This window comes from Zootermopsis nevadensis, unplaced genomic scaffold (genome assembly GCF_977971745.1).
Source record: "Zootermopsis nevadensis isolate Lab colony 2312 unplaced genomic scaffold, Znev_1.0 Znev_ptg000011l, whole genome shotgun sequence".
Taxonomy (NCBI): domain Eukaryota; kingdom Metazoa; phylum Arthropoda; class Insecta; order Blattodea; family Termopsidae; genus Zootermopsis; species Zootermopsis nevadensis.
In genome coordinates this window covers 7,270,049-7,290,148 of record NW_028259143.1, presented here as the reverse complement: position 1 = coordinate 7,290,148, position 20,100 = coordinate 7,270,049, and the positions used below count along the sequence as shown (strand labels likewise).

Genomic DNA, 20,100 nt, shown 5'->3' with positions numbered 1-20,100 from the left:
TCTAAAGTGCCAAAACAGGCCGGTGGATATAATATTTGATGAAGGTGGTGAGGTTATAATATACCTGCTACAATAAATATTCAGCGTCACTTTATTAAGAAAATAAAATTCATTTTAATGTGGTGAGGATTCTCACAACACTTACAGAATTGAAAATATATTACGCAAGTAGAAAATTCTAACATTTCACATTAACGTCCTTACCTTTAATACGTTTAAGAGTATTTTGGGCTCAACTGAAAACGACATGTTTTGGATACTGTTCAGTGTGCGAAATAAAAATTTGTTGCAGAACGCCATTATTTTATGAGCAAAATTTACAAGTTCTTATTGCCGTAGTTGTTTTGTAAAAGCGTGGAGTCAACCTTACAAAAAACTTCCACCATTTTTATTTCACTCGGTTAATATGACAACAAACATGGTAATTTATTTGTTATGAAACAGAGATCGATTGTGTTAGAGTTTTCAAAACAACCTGTGAACTGAAGATTGAAATGATATGACTAGAATTAAGCTGTTCAATAATCTTTACCCAATAAAAAGTCTGAATCACGATATAAAGAACTTCAAGCCAGCACTAAACAAATTTCCCATCTCACTCCTACTCCACTGAAGAATTTACCTCAACCAAAAATTCTCTGCTATTATAAATACGTGTAAGCCATAGTGGTTATGCCTTCTTGTGTATTTATTTTTGCGGTAATACTCTTGTTCACTGAAAATTACTGTCATAACTATGTAATTTATATTTGTATTAGAAACAAGCATTGTGTTTGTGCTATGGCATGTTTGCTCAACACTCTTGGCTTCGACATATGAGAGATCGAGGGAATAAAAAAAAATTCAATTCTGTCCTGTTCTATTCTGACAGTGTCAGACGATTGCAGTTTAGTGGGTCCAACTCTTCTATTGGAAGACCTCAGCATAGATGGGAGAATAATATCAAAATTGATCTCAGAGAAAAATGGGTTTTGGAAAGTGTGGATTGGGTTCATCTATTAATGGCTCAATATAGGGACTGGTGGTGGGTAACACACCAATTAACCTTCAGGATCCATAAAACGCTGGTAATTTCTCAACTAGCTAAGCACAGGATAATAATTTTTGTTAGTAATGCATAATTTAAACATTGGGGATGCCATGTAGTCCAAGTTACTGAAAAAACATTATTAAATAAACTATAAAGAAATTTAGTCCTAATGTTGAGTGCATTTTTTTGTAGAGTAGAGTAGAGTTAGAGTAGAGTTTATTTACATTCCATAGATCCTTCTTGGGACTCAACTGTCCTATCTACATTGTTATATGCTTGCTAGTTGCCATTGCCACTATGCAATTCATGAAAAATGTTCTCCCAGTAATAAATGTGATAAAATATTTTAAGCCATGTATAATAAAGCAGTAAGGTTTACTGGAAGTAGCACATCTGCTTAGGTAAGGCGTAAAACAAACATTCTGACACTATGGATCATAAAATATATACAAACCATGTTCAAAGTTGAAACTACCAGAATTTTCTTATAAATTGGTGCCTTCAAAAAATTGCAAGGCCTTAGAGGAAATTCATTCCTAACTATAAATAAATGTCAAATTACAGATAAATACTAATTTTTTATGTTTATAAATTTGATATGTCTTTTATCTACCTGCATGAATTCAAAATGCTAGTGCCAAAGTGTGTTATATTAAATGTATCCTTAATGGACATAATGATTTATTTTTGATATGTTGCATTAAGACTGTGAAGTCAGAAAATTCCTGTCTTTGGACAAATAGTGGTTCTGAACAAAATATTCATTATCTGATATATTCTCAAGAGTGCAAAACTTTGGGGCTAGGAGCAGGTTGCAACTCTTGTATTAACCATCACTCAAGAAACCAAATAAGTAAACTCTGTTACTCTGTGCACTGAGAAAGAAGGGTACAAAAAAACTTTGACGTGTTCTGACAGTGATGTGACACAATGAGTATAATTATTTTATTGGACTTTTCTATTTTTAACCACAAAATTTTTTACAGCTGGGGTCTCTCAGTTACTGTAGTGTGTGATTATGATTGGATGATCAGGGTTCAATCTCCAGCAGGGAAAATGATCTTTCCTCTAGCCTCTGAGTCCAGACTGGCTCTGGGGCCCACCTAGCCTTCTATCCAGTAGGTAACATGGGTCTTTTCCCTGGGGTAAAGAATGGCTTGGGTGTGATGCTGACCACTTACCCCCATCTAGTGCTGAGGTTAGAAATAAGTAGGATCTATACTTCTCTCCCCCATGGCATGTAATGGGACAAATTTACTTTACAAGATTTGGAAGTTGGTTCGAGTTTCATCTTCTGGTGACCTGGTGATGATATGAGAGATAAAGTATAGGTAGGGTAAATCAAGATTATGAAGTAGTACTGTATTAATGCAACCATGGAAACCCATGGAACTTTATTACAAGATGGAATAACAGCAACAACAAAGCAAATAGACTTATTAACATATGATGCATCAATCTAAAGTATTAATTATACTTTCATTTTTAAGTTTAATTTCATTTTATTTTCACTGTTAAATGATCCTTATGGTACAATTACCAACTAAAATTCAGAAATAGAACTTCTTCATATTTTGAGAACAGGAGCAAATATGTTCTTAAAGATCAATTTAGAATACAAATTGTACATGTGATGTAGACAAGTACTGTTTCCGAAATACTGCAACTGATTAAAATTAAGATTTCTGTCTTCTGGGTTGTTGCGCTGTGTAGTCTGGTCGATGTTAACCAACATTTCAGAGGTCATACTGCCTCCGTCATCAGGGCGATGAATATTCATCGACCAGACTACACAGCACAACAACCCAGAAGACAGAAATCTTCATACTCATCGCTGTGAAAACCTCAATCTTACTGATTAAAATTATATGCCTATTAAGTTGTTTTTGTGTTCATTTAAGAGATATATTTTTTATTACTTATGAAAGGAATTAGATTATTCTGTAAACATGGTAAGTGGCATTTCAGTATGTATGAAGGGTTTGTGGAATTGGCTTAATCTATTTTTATTCAATATGGAAGTCATAATTTAACAGCACATTAAAAAATTAAATTAAGTATCTGGAAGAGGAGGGGTGGTTGTATCTAATCTGTGTCTAATCAGACATAACACTTTAATTTTTTAAGAGGTTTATCCTCAGTTTGAATGAATATTATTTACAAGTTAATCTAATGCAGCTTGTATTGTATTTAAACAAAGTTTATAAGACTTTATAGCCTTGTATCCAAACCATTTGTCTGGAAATTATCTTTGATACTGCTGGATATGTACATTATTCAAAGTTCACTGTGCTGTATCTATGAGTGTATTATCATAAACGAATGCTTCAACTGTTTTCCCATCACCTTCTGCCATTTTGTTTGGCTCTTGATGATGAGACTTGATGTCTGCTGGTATTTCCCAGAAATGTGAATCATCAAAATACTGCTCCTTCGTCATCTTGTTTAGCACTGGAACTCGGAGAATGAAACCTATAGTATGAAATGCATATTGTGTTAGTAAATTTTAAAATAATCACTTATAAATCTCAAATTTAAGTGTTTGAATGTCTGTGTAAATGTAGCTGCATCCTAATGAATTCGAGGTAAAAAAGTGGAATAATTAAATCTAATTTCATGTAAGCTGCATGTTAATTTCTGCCTAATTAGCTGAGATCTTTTTTTATTGGCATGTAACATTTATATATATGAAAATAATAGCATTCATACTATCATATAAAGAAAAAGGATAAATTTTTGCAAGATTTTAGTCTGACAAAACTTTTTATCATGTTTTAAAGCTCCAGAATTATATTATGAGGCATAGGTGATGTTGATAAAACATTTTATGACCATCCCAGAAAAGTATATTGGTATACCAACCAGTGTGGTCTATGATTCATTTTATAAAGAATATCTCAGAAGTTAAGCAGCTCATAATACTGTCTTCTTAATTACAAACTAATTACATACTGTAAAACTGAAACAATAATAATATATGAATCTCCCATTTATTTATGAAGTATAATAGTTTTAGCCACTTTTTAAACCATTGAAAGAATCAATACATTAATTACAAATTACACATAGTATTACCAAAGTAGGTTCACAGTGTTTGAGAGTTTTCGGTAGAGTTGCAGCAGACTTGAAAGAAGTAGGTTCTCCAAGAAAGCAGTGTTCAAGTGTAATGCTCAAGTTCAACTCTTTGAATCATGCAGCAAGCATTACAAATGTCTATGCAGTGTGAGTTTATGTGCATTTTAATGTAAATTGAAAGGTCATAAGCTGAGTGATCATATTCATAATATGTTTAACCAAACATTTTATTTCATTTAATGTATGAGTAATTATTTCTCCGCTGAATGTTATGACAAATAATTATATGGAATTATGTGACAAAAGAATACTACCCATTTTGTAAAGATGTTCTGATTAGTCATTAACTATACACTTCAAAAGTTTTAATTTCACACCCATCATCAAGAAACATAAATGCCCAACTGGTCAAGTTGGAAAGTACAACTATGTCAATTTTCAGGGGCACACAGTCTCGCAATGATTTAAGATTAATATGGATCATGGTTAAAGAATAAAAATTGTTTGAGTTATAATTGCAGAAAAGTAATTCTCAAGTAGCCATACATAAAAGTTCAAATAGTACTGCTGGGTATTTTAATTCTTCTTCCTGAGGCTTTCTTCTTTAGAGTCAATGATCTATATATTTGTTATGCATGCTTCTATAGTCTATGTTTGTGCTTGCAACTTCTATTGCATTTGTGGCATATGAATTGAAATTGTGGACTTCTGGGTTGTTGCAGCATATAGGTATTATAGTTAACCAAAACTTTGGCCTCTGCCTTTTAGACCACACAGTGTAACAATTCAGAAGACCACAATCTGAATCCTACTGCTATTATTTCTTAATGAAAACTTCTATAAGTGTGCTACATATTTTCAGTGCTCAGAAATGTTTGTAATGCCTGTACCAGTTAAGGTGTTACCACATATCCATTCTCATGCTCACTACTGCTTCCAAGAGCGTCGTTGCTATGGATTCTGAAGACTGTGGCATAATTAGAAACCTGTTGTGACTCCTCCTTTGAAATTTTCCAGAAAGGGTCATCAGTAAATAGTAGAGCTGGGACAAGTTGTTTTGGTCGTCCCGTGAAAAACCGATGTGTCAACATGAAGCCTGTTAACGGCAATTACTGTGTTTGCATATTCACATATAATAGAACATACTTATAACACAGCACAAGGACTACAGAAGTCCTGCAATATAGATCTAAAGAAACAGGGTTTAATGAATGAGAATGGATCAGATGACATAATATGAAAAATTGATATACTTAGAAATACTGTCCAAAGGCATTAAGGCTTTTATGTCATGATGATCTGTATTGCTGTGTTGTTAGATTAATGCGCATAGTGAACACATTTTTCAAAGAATTTGCCAAAAAAGTGTGATTCAGGAAGTTTTAATTTTCCATGTTGTCATACATGAGTGTGAGACTTGGCCTGTCGCCCAAAGGAAGAACACAGATTGCTGGTGTCTGAGAACAGGGTGCTGAAGGGAACACTTAACGAGACAGGAGCAAGTAACAGGAGGCTGGAAAAAACTGCATAATGAGGAGTTTATTGATTTGTACTCTTCACCAGATCATATTTACGAGGTGCGATCGGAAAGTTTCAAGACTGTGTCAATAGCGGGCGAACCGGATGTAGTACGAGCTTCTGCCTTTAGGGGGTGCGGCCTACATTCATAGTGAATCAGTGTGCCAGCCGGCATCATCGAATTAGCATTTGTTTCTTAGTTACGAGCGTTTTGGTAGTGCATTACACCGACCCTCCTGCGATTTCGGAATGGCGTGTGCATCAAATTTTGCCAAAGACTCGCCAAAACGGCTACGGAAACCTATGAAATGCTGAAGCAAGCATTTGGGGAGTCCGCAATGGGTCGTCCACAAACTTTTGTGTGGCATTCACGTTTTAAAAATGGCCGAACCTCTGTCGATGATGACGAGCGTTTTGGACGACCATCTTCGAGCACAACGCCCGAAAATGTTACGAAGATTCGGCAGGCCATTCACGAAGATCGACGTCGTACCATCAACGACTTGTGCGACATTGTTGGGATAGGCTATGGGACCTGTCAGCTGATTCTAAAGGAATAACTCCACATGCGACGCATCATGACAACGCGCCAGCGCACACCGCCCTCAAAGTTCGGCAGTTTTTGGCCTTAAACACCATGGCCGTCATCCCGCACCCTCCTTATTCGCCGTGTGACTTCTTCCTCTTCCCAAAGATGAAGATTCAGCTAAAGGGAAGGATATTTGAGATGATAGAAGAGATTCAGGCAGAATCGCAGATGGTGCTTGACAGGCTGACAAAGAAAGATTTCCAGGGATGCTTCCAGGCTTGGCAGAGGCGCTGGGATCGTTGTGTTCACTCTCAGGGGAACTACTTCGAGGGTGATGGATGAATTTAATACCTGAGATAAGTGTACGGGTTTTTATAGGCGCAGTCTTGAAACTTTCCGATCGCACCTCGTAGGTGGTCAACAAGAGGAGGATGAGGTGATGAGACAGGTATCATACATGCCTGTGATAATTTTGCTGTGCCCTAGTAGTAAATAATAGAACACTAGTTAATAGGAATATATTCTTAACATTGCATAATAAATAAGAATTACCTCAATACAGTTTATTTTTATGAAATACTAAAAAAAAGGAATGAGTCAGGGTAGCTCAGTCAGTACATTGTTTGACTACAGAAGGGGCAAAGAATTTTTATTCTAGCCTCTGCACCTAGTCTGATGCTGGAGCCTACCCAGCCTCGTATCCAATGGATAATGGAGTTCCTTTCCCTAGAGGTAAATCACAACTGACATCACTCTCTCCACAAGCATCTTCATGGTGAATAGTGGGACTTTTCCTTTTTACAAAGAATGGGCGCTTCCAATAGTGGTTGTCTGAAGAATTTAACCATCTGCAAATAGCCATTCCCTTTTTCTTAATTTTCTTCATTGTTCTGATTACCAATGTTTTTTATATGTGAAAATCCCTGAATGAAGATACATACCTGTAATGAGTCCTCCAGCAACAGCAATGACGAGTGTGACACCGAGAGCAAGAAGCTGGTATCCTGCTTGATCACCAGCTGATCTCCCATCTCCAGGAATCAGAAGAGAAAGCTGAGGGTTGTCATGGATTTGGCTGCTGTTCTTAGTTGGTGCTCGAGCAGGGAACTGCTGGTACAGACTAAGACCATACTGAGATTCTGTGGCAACACCAGCCATAACAGCACCTATAATACCTGCCAGCACACCAGGCATTCCATGCAGGTTGTGAACCCCACACGTGTCATGCAGCTTCAGATTACTTAGCAGGAATGGCTGTCAACATGAACAGAAATACTGTGTAAGCCACATAATATGTCACTCGACTACATATATCCCCTTTCATTGTAATGGAAAGGAAACTACTCAAACTTAAAGTTATCAGTTTCTTCTTTGAGTCCACTCAAAAAGTTTTTTATAACTAACAAAATGATGATATTGAAATTTTCTTATTTCTTCTAAAAGATTACAAACAGGTTGGTGAAATTCACACATACCATATACATGGTACACTATAGAATCTTTATTTTTATACATACTACACTGCGAAACTATTTATTCTCACAAGTAGTGGACAGGAAGATAGAAAACAACATTGTTATTTTCTCCAGTTTATTCAGAATCTCGCGCTTCCTTTTTTGTAGAAATGCAACAGTAAATTTACAATTAAATTTGTCTGACAGGTTTGAAACAGAAATCAGTGAAAGCATCAGATATGTTTTAACGACTTTCATTTATGGAAATTCACTACAGTCATGCAACACATTTAAGCGTTATGTGTCAACCTAAGTCAAAAGGAGGAACATCCAGTCCTTCCACCCAAGTCCATGCTAGTAAGAACCTCACAGTATATGTGTGTGTATGTGCGTCTGTCTTTCCTTCATACTTGGTTGTTGTTGCAGACTAAGAATTCACTCTGTAGAGATTATGAAGAATTCATGGTTCTTCTTTTGGTATTACGTCTTGTGAGGATGTAAACTGGATTGATCTGGCAGAGAATAGGGTCCAGTGATGGGCTTGCTGGTGCTGGAGATGAAATTTTGGGTCTGATAATAATAGGTAAATTCTATCTAAGAGAGTGGGGTACTTTTCAGCTGGTCAGGCAATGGACAAAATTATTTAATTAGTCATTACAACCTTCATACAATCATTGTCAAAATTAAATATTTTTGTTCATAAAATCTGCCTGTTATGAAATAATTTACATAATAAACCAAGCCCACGTTTAATTTCTCGTGTTGTTGCTTTGAAGGTTCTGTGATTCTAGAAGAAATTTTGCTGGTAAATTATTTTATGAGGGCAGTTCAAACTTGACCTAAAATTTTGATTGTTTTTCATAAATAATGATGTGGGTCTTTATCATTTTTGCACTGTCATTTCATGAGATGGGAGAAGGGTAAGGGTGTAATGGGAGATTACCTCAAGAAGGCTGCCTATTATGAAACATCAGAATTTGAACTGCTTTCATACATACCCAGATCATGATATGCATAAATTTGTTATATATTTGGCTTGTGTGCCCTTGCGAACAAAAAAATGATGGCTCAATGCTCCATATGTTCATCTGTATTTGCATTAACTGAACATTCTCCTTTGTAAATTAGTTTAGAAACCACACAGTGTTTCCATCATCTTTTGAAATTATATAACCTAATCAGTTGGGACCACTGGATAAACCTAATCTCAATCCCCAGAGATGGACATTTCTGGAGATTTAATATCAATATGAATTCCATATTAATTTCCATACAAATATACTATCCCACTAAATATTAAAAAAAGAACTTGCATTAGACCTACCTGTATGTAATGATAACCAATGACTGACAGGCTGCCACCCAGCACACCAACAATGAGAGCGCCATATGGATAGATCATCATATCACAAGCTGTTCCTATGGCTACGCCACCAGCAAGGGTAGCATTCTGAATGTGGACCTGCAATTTATAACATGAATTTTAACTTATATTTGCCCCAGTCTATAAGAGAATTCTTTTTTATCATTTAAAGCATTCTTATATTGTTACCACCCACATTCAGTACCAGAGTGAGTATTTCTACCAAGAAAAGTTGCTTATGCATATGTTCTGAAACGTAATTTGTCTGTTGTAGTTTGTTTCTAGTTTCAGATGTGATTAGTACATAATATTCCAATTGTTTATAGTTTTTTTAACAGTCTAGGAAATGTGAACTATTATCATAGATGTGTTTATGTGGATAGAAAAAAGTGATTATAAATCCCAGTAATAAAAGCTACTGGGTTGCACATGTGTTTAATTAATAACATGAACTGAATATGTAACAGGTCAGGTCAGGTCAAGTTTCCTGCTTTCTTACAACTTAAAGGTTGATTATATTGTTTAATAAAGCTACCATTAGAACCTATCTTTGGTCAAGTCAATCTGTTTCAAATCTTCATAATCAATGGACTCTATTCTGAGCCAGCTCTTTCAATCCCTTTCACATCTTCATAAGCTTTTTTTACCAAGATCTATTTCTAATATTATTTCTCTTCTAGATCTGGGCCTACAAAGTGGTCTCTTTCCTCAGTTTGTTTTCATAAAGAAACTTCTGTTTTACCCAATATTTTAATACGAGTATGAAACTTGGTCTCTCACCGTATGGAGGAGCACAGATTGGCATTCTTTGAGAAGAGGATGCTAAAGAGAATACTTTTGACCTAAGAAATGGAGGAAACTACAATATGCAATTCTCAAATCCATTAGAACAATAAAATAAGAATGTTTTAATACAATATTGTACACATTATCAGTTTTCTTCCCTGTCATAAATTATCCAGTAACTCAAAAAAATCCCACTTATAAAATCTGAGTTTGATGCTATTCCTTTCATATGCAGGATGTTTGACATTGTACGAGTGCTCCTAATCAAAATTTTAAGAGTTCATTCAACTTCTTGCTGAACTTGAAATATTTTATTTTAATATTCAGTCATTTATAAACTTTCTGTAAAGAGTTCAAATTGCTTGGTCATTATAGTGACCAGGTCACAGGCTGAACAACCAGGATAGAAATTTTGCTTTTCTACACCATGTCCAGACCAGATATGATAGTGCTTTTTCTGTGGGGCTAAAGAAACTGGGGTATGAAGCTGAACTTAAGAAAGGTGATGTCTTCTTCATTCTGAATCCTTTATACTTATAAACAAGCCACCATTCTACTTAACCAATACTGCTGAAAATATTCTGTTAAATATTAAAGATTTCATTAGTTAATATTGAGGTACACTTAATTAATGATTAATAAAGTGTACCATCTGCTCATTTATTGCATAGTTTCAACTTTCACCACAAAAATTAATATATATATAATATCAGAATGCAGTATTTACCATATCAAACTTCTTTTCTTCACTGACAAGAGATGACAGAGCAAATGCAGTGACACAACAAGCAGTTAGGGACAGATAAGTGTTGATCACTGCTCGATGCTGGTCATCACCATCAACCAAAGCAGAGTTGAAACTTGGCCAGAATAACCAGAGAAACACAGTACCTGTTTTATAATCACAATATACCTTAATTAATAATGATTTTATACAGTTCAGTCAGTAACAAGATTGATTGATTAATTGATTGGCTGATTGATTGTAGGCTGAGCCACGTGCAATTGATTTCGAGCAGGAGCAGTATAAATTTTTCTTTGTCACCAGGTCCAGGACTGGTTCTGGGGTGCACAGTCTTTCATCCGTTGGTCATTAGGGGCTATTTTTCTGGTGGTAAAGTGACTAGAGCATGAAGCTAGCAAATCACTTACATCCAGGATCAATTTTAGAAACGTGTGAAAATGTGGAGGTTTACCTCCATTTCCTTATATAATTCACTGTATAGAGCAGCGACAACTTTTATTTTTATTTGTTTATTAGTAACTGTAACCAAAATAGTTAGCAGCTGTCATCATGCTGCTGATATTCATGTTCAGATACAGATTGTTTTATATTGCTCCCTTGGACATTTAAGATATAAATATCTAAGAGAAACCATCTTATATGTGTGTGTCTTGAGCTACATTAAAGTACATCACAGTTATCAAAGAAAGATTAGTCTAATATGTGCTCTAAAGTGAATGACACAACTTACATTTTCCTAACTCTTCTCATAAGGAAGATTTCACTTAACTTACCTATCATGGCAAAGATGTCAGAATTATATGAAGAGCCTTCTTTTTCTAGTCCTGGTCCTTGGCTGATGGTCTTGCCATGTCCCAGGGCAAGACTTGCTCCAAGACCAAAATAAGCCCCAAACACATGGACAAAAATTGAACCTCCTGAGTCTTTAGCCTGTTGAGATATAAGTTATTTGGAAACTGAGGCATCCAATAAATATGGTGCACAGATTTACATCTAAGGTTATAGAGTGTGATGAAGAAAATAAAACTGTAGTGTGCTGTCTGCATGGTCAAGTGCTTTGTAAACTATGCAGTGTACCCACCACATGCAAGAGGTAGCATAAAGCAACTACACGAACTTTCTGGCTAGTTGTGTTCGTTAAAATTATTTTCCTGGTTTAGTTAATGAAGCTCTTTGCCAGGCAGAATTAGACTGGGCAAATATCAATCCAAATAAAGTAACAATTTTACTGTTCTTATTTAGACTTGTGATAATATGAAGGCAAAATTCATTTACTCACCTTGAATATATTCAGACCCAGGTGTTCATTGCAAGTGAACAGAGCTGTTTCTATGAGACCCATTATTACTAGTTGAAGAGGTGTTGTTTTTCCAAGAACAGCACCAAATGAAATCAGCAAAGCTGCTGTTGCCAAGTCTGCTGATAAAAGACTGAAATATTTGCAAAATTTTAATGAAACTGAATTTAATAATTTTTAATGTCTTAGTTTGATATAAATCATAACTCTCTCTCTCTATCTGTCTGTCTAAACTGGAGCCTAAATAATGGCAATTCCATATTTTTTAAATATTTTATTATCTAAAAAAAATTACTTTTTACATGTTCTTTTCCTTGATATGAATTTGGCCAACATTGATACATAAATCAATGCTTTTTAAAATGACAAGTTACCAAAGCTTGAATCTGTAATAGTCTCATATTATGATGTATTGTACATAAGGAAGCACAAATAACTTGAATTACTAAGAATCTGATAAGGTAACACTAAAACCCGGACTTGGTCTTACGTGGTAATGCTGATGTCAATGTGGTGATGTCCAGACCCACCATGGAAGAAGCCACTGCAGAGTATAGACCACTGAACATTAAGTGCAGCAATCAGTAAGTTGAAACCGATGGCACTGAACCCATACTTCTTCAGGAACGTCATCAGGAATCCAAATCCAATGAACACCATAACATGAACATCTTGGAATACTGTGGACAAAAATATTTAGGGATTTGACACAGTTTTCTTATTATGAATGCTGTAAAAATTTATCTTGCCAACTGAAAAATTCGAAAATTAATTCTGCTAAATAAAGATTTTGATTTCTGATGTTTCAGTCTTTCCTTTTATCATCTCTATTTAGAGCCTAGTTTCCACGCAGGGATTATCATAACTTTGCAGAATTGTAATTGTGTCTCTCTCCTAGTTTTTTTTTTTTTTTTTTTTTTGATTTGTGGGTAGTGCTGCACATATTTCAATATGCTTTACCTGGATGTTTCTTACGAAGTATATTTTCTTCCTCGCGGTAATACTTTGGTAGTTGTGCATTATTATTTCCTACATTGTCAGTGGCTTTTGCATGTGAATGATAATCAGCCATTGTGGCCATCTGAATGATGATTGTTGCTTCAACTAATAACAAAATGGCTCCAAAACCATACTGTGTTTTATCCATTTTTTATAACTGATGTAATAACACGCACTAAATATCACATCTACAACTGCAACAAACACGCGGCAAAGTCAGTTGTAGACTAAATGGCTAACTGTGTTCTTTACGACATGAGTTTCTAAAGTTGACCCTTTATTGCCCTTCCATGATGATGAATTCTGAAAATAAGCCAAAGTAAAGTGTCATTAATAGTCATTAACTGCGAAACCTGACACAGGCATATGAAGACAGCTGTCTGCATAAACAGCGTTAAGCCATTACTTCAATTCTGGCCTTGTGTATGTAAATTGCTGTAAGTAGCTTCATGTAGTCTAATGAGTCTGTCTTCTGGAAGGATAACATTCCTCAAGCACACACATTCTTCTTGTAATTCAGTACCTTGACTGGTCTCAAAATTCTCTTTTCAGTGTACAAGTCTTACTTTTACTTTCCCCCTTCCTAGTTTTTAGGCACATCAAAAGATGCAAAATGAGGGACTACCAAAATTAGCACTTAAATACAATCTAATGGGAAAATGAAATAGAGGCTGTCCCAAAAAAAGATGGAAAGTTCAGTTTTTTGAAGAGTTGAAGAATACAGACTTAGCAAGCGTAATTAATACGAGGAAGAGGAGGAGGAGGAGAAGAAGAAGAATAAGGAGAAGAAGGAGGAGGAGGAGGAGAAGGAGAAGGAGGAGGAGGAGGAGGAGGAGGAGGAGAAGGAGAAGGAGGAGGAGGAGAAGGAGGAGGAGGAGGAGGAGGAGGAGGAGGAGAATGAGTAGGAGGAGAAGGAGAAGCAGCAGCATTTTATAATTCTATGCTAATTTACACCACCTGTCTTCATCCATTTGATTGACACTGTCTTTCCACATATTTCTTCTACTATAATGGATAAGTTCTTTGATCTATCATGTAGTAATATTTTGAACTAAAATGAAGGGTTTTTCTCCTTGACATCACACCCACATCAGCTTTGGGCTTACCCAAAAAAATTGTTCATGGGAAGCTGCATGTTCTCCCCATACATCTTCATAACACACATTTATTCTTTCTACATCGTCAGTTTTATCGAATGCATCGTTTGCCATCTCCAGTCATCCAGGCGTTGTCACGCTCGACAACGCCTGCCTAACTGGAGCTGGCCAACGACGCATTTTGTCTCATTGGTTCTTTTGTGTTCCAGTGTATGGAGTACCAATGAACCACGAAGGTAAGGCAGAAGACCTTTGTTTTTCAAAATGTTATCCGGCCTAACACGGTTAACGTGGATGTTCCGTCCTTGTTGACATGCTTTAACATCCAGTAACTCTCTATTTTTCTACTTTCGTATGATACTCAGAACATAAAAGTGATTTATCCTTTAAACAGAATTAACCAAACGATATTTATAACGCTGTTTCGTTATTATAAGAACTGGATTTTAAATAGTAATTAAACGAACTCTGTGTTTCAAAGGCTTAAACGACAAACAATAGACTTTAGAGTAACAACTTCGTTCATTACCTCGCTCTTCTTCAAACAGCTCTCGTACAGTGTGGATTTACAATGAAGAGTTGTGGTTGTTCTTAAGTAATTTCTCTCGCGATTCGCAATACGATACGTGGTGCAGTTGTCTCTATTAAGATGTCTGTAATACAACTACAGGAGTAAACATGTTTTTGTGCTTCTGTTTAACAGTTGCCCTCGAGTGTCGATTAGCTAGCTCTTCTCGAAAAAGTTGCATATTTCATATACAACCCAACCAAGGCGAATAGTTATGTGGAGAGAAACGGAAAGTATTTATTTAACAGAACTTCCTGCTATACGACATCATCTTACAGCTTACTGGCCACAGACTTCAGCTATTTCACAGGCCTTTGGCCTTTATACGCATTTATACAGGCCTAAGAACCTCCCATAAACATAGCTAAGCGTCTTGAATATGGAGGACATGGTATCAGCAAATATCGACATGGATGTGGTTGCAGTGTCTCTAGAGTGAAAAGTTTAATGGAAATGACTGCTTTCTGTGAGACAAATTGAGGGCTGCTCATAGCTAGCCCCTCTTAGCACTTTGTAACTGACGTGGTCGAATGAAATGGAGTTATATGGTGAATTACATTGACTAGTGCGAAATAATTTTTGGCTCTTGTAAAGTTTTCTTCGAGAGGCTTCAGTAAACAGTTGTAGCATCTCAAAGATGATGCTGGCTGTGGTAAAGTAGCATGTATTATATTCAGCCCCGAGTTTTTCTTAAGCTTTGAATGAAATGTTGCTGTTTTGGCTGTGTAAGTAGTGAGAAGATCATGTCGAAAGTGCACGGAGGCAGAAATACAAAAACCAATTAAAGTCGCATTGAAAGAAGTGATTATAGTTAAACACAATATTTGGTTTGCACTTAGAAAGTACTTTAAAGTCTGTCTTATACGTAAGAAGCGTTACAGAGGGCTCCGACTTACGATGTCTGAATTTCGAGATTTTTATGTAGATGTTCATCATAGTCGGATTTTGTTTAGTGATTTTAATGGTTGAGATTATTATACACTGCAGATGTGTACGTCAGCATCTTATACTAAATTATGCAAGTTCGTTTATCTTGAAGGTTAAACACGAATGATTTTAATACTGTGCTAACGCTAAAAATTTACATACTAATCAGACGTAAAGTTTACTATTAAGGACTCCATTTTCGTCTTTATATATAGAAGAAAAATCACAAACAAATGAACTTCGTGAATAAGACCATTTTCTGAGATGATGTACCGTGTTCTCTGATAGAAGTTTGCCGACGTTAACGTCCCAGAAGACAGTCATTTTCATTTTCGCTGCCGTGAGAACCTGAAATCTTATCAAGACTTATCTGGCTCAATATATGAGACATTGGCCTGGTATTGTGAAAATGATAATGAACCTTCAGGTTCCAAAAACGGCTGAGAATTTTTAGGTCATATGAACGACTATTAGCTTGTCAAGAAAGGCTGTGTCGTGGAGTTAGTCTACATGAGAACCATGGCTCTTTCTGACTGATGACGTATTACAATGGCTTTCATGAGTGACCTTGAACCATAGCTTATCTGTACAGAAACCAGACCCCAGGGTTATGTGTCAGTTTAAAGTGACATCTGGGTCCATTGATGGCTCTACCAGCAGGTGAGATGCCTCTACTGATATTCGAAACCGCAACCCTTTGGATGCACAGCAAATTATCGGGATTGCGAAATCCAACTCCACTCCTGGATCATGACAAAGTGAACACTATTAATTGTAAATTTGAAACTCGGAATTAGAGTTTTTCTACAAAAACGAGTTTTAAAGGAAATTGGCTCTAGTATGCCTGTTTAAGATTTTCAATGTCGCTCATACTGTGGACTTAAGAGGTTTATTCTTATGAATAAAATTATCGATTGTAATGTTCTGGGATGTGACGCCGTGTCGTCTCCTAGGTGGTTGCCAACGTTTCAGAGAAACGTGTAGCCTCTATATAGAATATACTCTGAAGATAGAGGCGATACGTTCCTCTGAAACTTTGGAAACCACCTAGAAGACGACGACAGCTCCAGAGCCCAGAACACTACAATCGATATTTTTATTTAGAAGCGAACAGGACTAAGCCTACAATTGTCTGATTAAATATGTTTCAGGTGCCCAAAAGTTAGACTAGGCTTCAAACAATGCTAAAAAAATCGGATTGTCTTTAAGTCCAGAGACCTTTCCATCTCTGATTTTCAGAACGTATCTCCTTCCTCCGATTTATCGATTTCATCATTCGCAATCGCTTCGATATTCCACGTTATGCAGCTGAAAAGGCCGCTACGTAACTCGAGAATCGATCAATTCTAAACTCGATCTTTCATATAAACAAAAAAATATAATGTGAAATAAGATCGTGATTTTAGTTTATTTGCGGTAAACTACACACCAAAGAAGGGATGTTTGTGTCATACAATTTTCACCAATTTAAAGTTTCATAGAATGGTAAGAAACAACTGAAGCATGAAACGCCATGAAAATAGGCTACCTGCTGAACTACCGGATCAAGGTCAAGCGTCAGTCAGTATCTTCCCCGGACCAATGAAAAACATCAGAGGCTGTAGGATGAGTAAAGGTACAGACGTGGTCCATTCTTGTTTCAATCTCTTAGCGAATCTCTCTGTACATATATAACATATTTTATTGAATATAAATGTTTATTTCAAAAAAAGAGACCATACATTTGATCACAGTCCTATCTGAATCCCACACACGAAATGCACATGACGTGAGAGCGAATAACAGCGTGGCACAAACTTGTAAAATAAGGCGACGATAAAAATATCTGAAACAGATAGATGTAGATAACCAAATGAAATGGAAAAAGGAGAGTATAGTGCACAAAAGAAAATGCAGGCCTGTAGCTAGAAGAATGGTGGTTTAAAATAATTTGTCAGAATTGACAGAATCATATTTCCAGGAATTTTACAGTCTGATATTTTACTTTCTCAATAGAGTGATGTTCTTTGAATTCTCAAACCAATATAGACAGAGTGGGTTTAATCATCATCTGACATTTTAAAGTTATTTTTTTACATTGCTGTTGATCGTAACAGCATGAAACTTTCAAATAATATATTTCTACGCACGTGCAAAAATTTTGCTTGAACAAATACGTGTTCAATATGAGGTTCTCGAAGCAACGAAAAACGAAATTACACAAATATGAACAAAAACTAACTCGCTTGGTATCTTTCAGTATTGATAACTCAATAAAAAAAACTTTAATAATTTTAGATATATAAAATGTGGACAAACGGACACAGCCACTCTTATAAGGATTCAGTTTTGTACTTTGTGTGAAGAACGTAGAATATTTGTCAGAATGTCTTTATAAATGCGTTAAATTTCTAACCATGACAATTGTTAGTGTGTTAATTTTTCTGAAACACCCTGTTCTTTAAATAATCAGCTTATACAACGGAATATTTGTCTTACCAGTTTTATTATTTCCTGATAGAAACGTTACACTTTCCTCAGTGTTCTTCAGTGTGAAATTTGTTATCGGAGAAGTTGGATAATGGCGATTAATTATAACTGAAAGATTTTAATCAATCACCTGTAGATGGTCTGGAGTTGAACACCACGACTTTGCACGAAGCTTAAATCGATTTTCTCAACAGATCACCGTACAGACTTTGCATATTACATAAAATACAGATATTTAAAATCTTAAAAACATTTTTCAGTGTGGCGATTATGCACGTACAAAAATATAAAACCAAATCATAAACATTTTTACGTCTTTTGTATCAAAATATGAAAATGTACTGAGGTAAGGATTACACCGTTTCGGTCCTGTGCCTGTTTTCTGGCAGAAAATCGAAAGACAAACACAATATTATCTTCTTTGAATCGTATATTTTCATGTACTGTTATGTATTGTTCTTGTTTTTATATATTTTAATTTTTTCTGAGAAATAAAGTAAATAAAGAATTTAATTAATAAGGAATGGAATTAGTCCAGATGAGCATTTTTTGTTGGCTTTACTATAAAGAGATTTTTAATTCAATTTTGTATAAACAAAAACACTGCTGGGTTAATTACATTTTAATCTTGCTCGCACAGGTAAATATTTATCTTATCAATTTAAAAATTCGTAATGAAGCAAGCAGCGGTTTCTTTCTCAGTATTTGTTGGGGGGGGGGGATTTGTGAACAAGGAACAGTAAAAAATTATAAGGAACTGGAATTGATCGACCTTAATCAGTTACAGAGAGAAGACTTGGATTTGAATTCAGCCTGGGCAATTTTCCACCCTCTTGGTATCACTGTATTTTTTATCAGACGTCCTTGATGTAACCATGACTGACTGGCTAGCTAGCTGTCTAAATAATTGATTAACAATTCAATTACTATGTGAAGCGCCCACACTCTCGTTCCTTGGTAGCTAAATTTGAATGTAATTATGACTAGGAAGAACGACAAACATAAGCTTAAATAAAATCCAACAAATTTCTACGAACATAAATTAGTTGCGGACTATTATGATTGATTATTAATTGAGGTTTCTGTGTACGTTGGCCTTATATCATCGTGGAATTTTGCGTCTTTAGATTGCGGATCGAAATATGAAGAGTATGTGCTATTATATTAAATGCACAGGGGCGGACAGCCGACAAAGGGTGGAACTCTAGCTTGGAGGTTGGGTGGGATGCTAACAATATTCCACTGTACACAGTTGGAAATTATGAAATGTTATGTAAGTCCTCGGTCTTGTACGGATTCTGTGTAAATGCATAAGCAACTGAAAATGGTTTTGAAATATTAAGATTCTAGGTCTGACCTAAGGGTAATAGTTATCTTCGGGTGGAGGGTTTTTATGACATCGATAATGAAACTTCAGGCCGCATAAAAGGCGAGGAATTTCTTGAGTAGTTGATCGAATAACACCACCTTAAGAAGAACTACCGTCTATGGAGTATGCTATAGTAGCACATACAAAAACAGCTGAATATATGTACACAAGATGTTTTAAAATAAAAATAACTTGAAGTTAGGAATCTTGAAGTCCTTGTCGGGAACAGCCCGTGACTACAATTCAGGGGGCCTAATGGCGATTTGAACGGAGTATACGAGGTGCGATCGGAAAGTTTCAAGACTGTGTCAGTAGAGGGCGAACCGGATGTAGTACGAGCTTCTGCCGATAGGGGGTGCGGCCTACATTCATAGTGAATTAGTGTGCCAGCCGGCATCATCGAATTAGCATTTGTTTCTTAGTTACGGGCGTTTTGGTAGTGCATTACACCGACCCTCCTGCGATTTCGGAATGGCGTGTGTATCAAATTTTGCCAAAGACTCGCCAAAACGGCTACGAAAACCTATGAAATGCTAAAGCAAGCATTTGGGGAGTCCGCAATGGGTCGTGCACAAACTTTTGTGTGGCATTCACGTTTTAAAAATGGCCGAACCTCTGTCGATGATGACGAGCGTTCTGGACGACCATCTTCGAGCACAACGCCCGAAAATGTTACGAAGATTCGGCAGGCCATTCACGAAGATCGACGTCGTACCATCCGTGTGACTTCTTCCTCTTCCCAAAGATGAAAATTCAGCTAAAGGGAAGGAGATTTGAGACGATAGAAGAGATTCAGGCAGAATCGCAGATGGTGCTTGACAGGCTGACAAAGAAAGATTTCCAGGGATGCTTCCAGGCTTGGCAGCGGCGCTGG

The 20,100-nt window shown here is 36.2% G+C and overlaps 2 protein-coding genes across 14 annotated transcripts in view; both read right to left on the bottom strand.

The window, feature by feature from the left end:
- LOC110828094 (uncharacterized) overlaps nucleotides 1-622 on the bottom strand; it is an 81,198-nt gene extending 80,576 nt beyond the window's left edge. For 6 of the 7 annotated variants that reach the window (XM_087347182.1, XM_087347184.1, XM_087347185.1 and 3 more), the window contains exon 1: nucleotides 205-526. In XM_087347182.1, coding sequence (XP_087203308.1) covers nucleotides 205-300 — 96 coding nt within the window. In that variant the 5' untranslated portion in view covers nucleotides 301-526. The other variant, XM_087347188.1, reaches the window with a different exon arrangement.
- Nucleotides 623-2,388: 1,766 nt separating this feature from the next.
- Rh50 (Rhesus blood group-associated glycoprotein Rh50) overlaps nucleotides 2,389-20,100 on the bottom strand; it is a 31,376-nt gene continuing 13,664 nt past the window's right edge. For 3 of the 7 annotated variants that reach the window (XM_087347177.1, XM_087347179.1, XM_087347178.1), the window contains exons 3-10: nucleotides 12,288-12,477; nucleotides 11,780-11,930; nucleotides 11,274-11,430; nucleotides 10,483-10,646; nucleotides 8,931-9,068; nucleotides 7,094-7,406; nucleotides 4,996-5,201; nucleotides 3,364-3,502 (exon numbers count right to left, since the gene is read on the bottom strand). In XM_087347177.1, the coding sequence (XP_087203303.1) occupies nucleotides 4,999-5,201; nucleotides 7,094-7,406; nucleotides 8,931-9,068; nucleotides 10,483-10,646; nucleotides 11,274-11,430; nucleotides 11,780-11,930; nucleotides 12,288-12,477 (1,316 nt within the window). In that variant the 3' untranslated portion in view covers nucleotides 3,364-3,502; nucleotides 4,996-4,998. Of the gene's footprint in view, nucleotides 3,503-4,995; nucleotides 5,202-7,093; nucleotides 7,407-8,930; nucleotides 9,069-10,482; nucleotides 10,647-11,273; nucleotides 11,431-11,779; nucleotides 11,931-12,287; nucleotides 12,478-12,757; nucleotides 13,071-14,422; nucleotides 14,554-20,100 lie in introns of those variants that run through there. The other 4 variants (XM_087347181.1, XM_087347175.1, XM_087347176.1 and 1 more) reach the window with 4 other exon arrangements.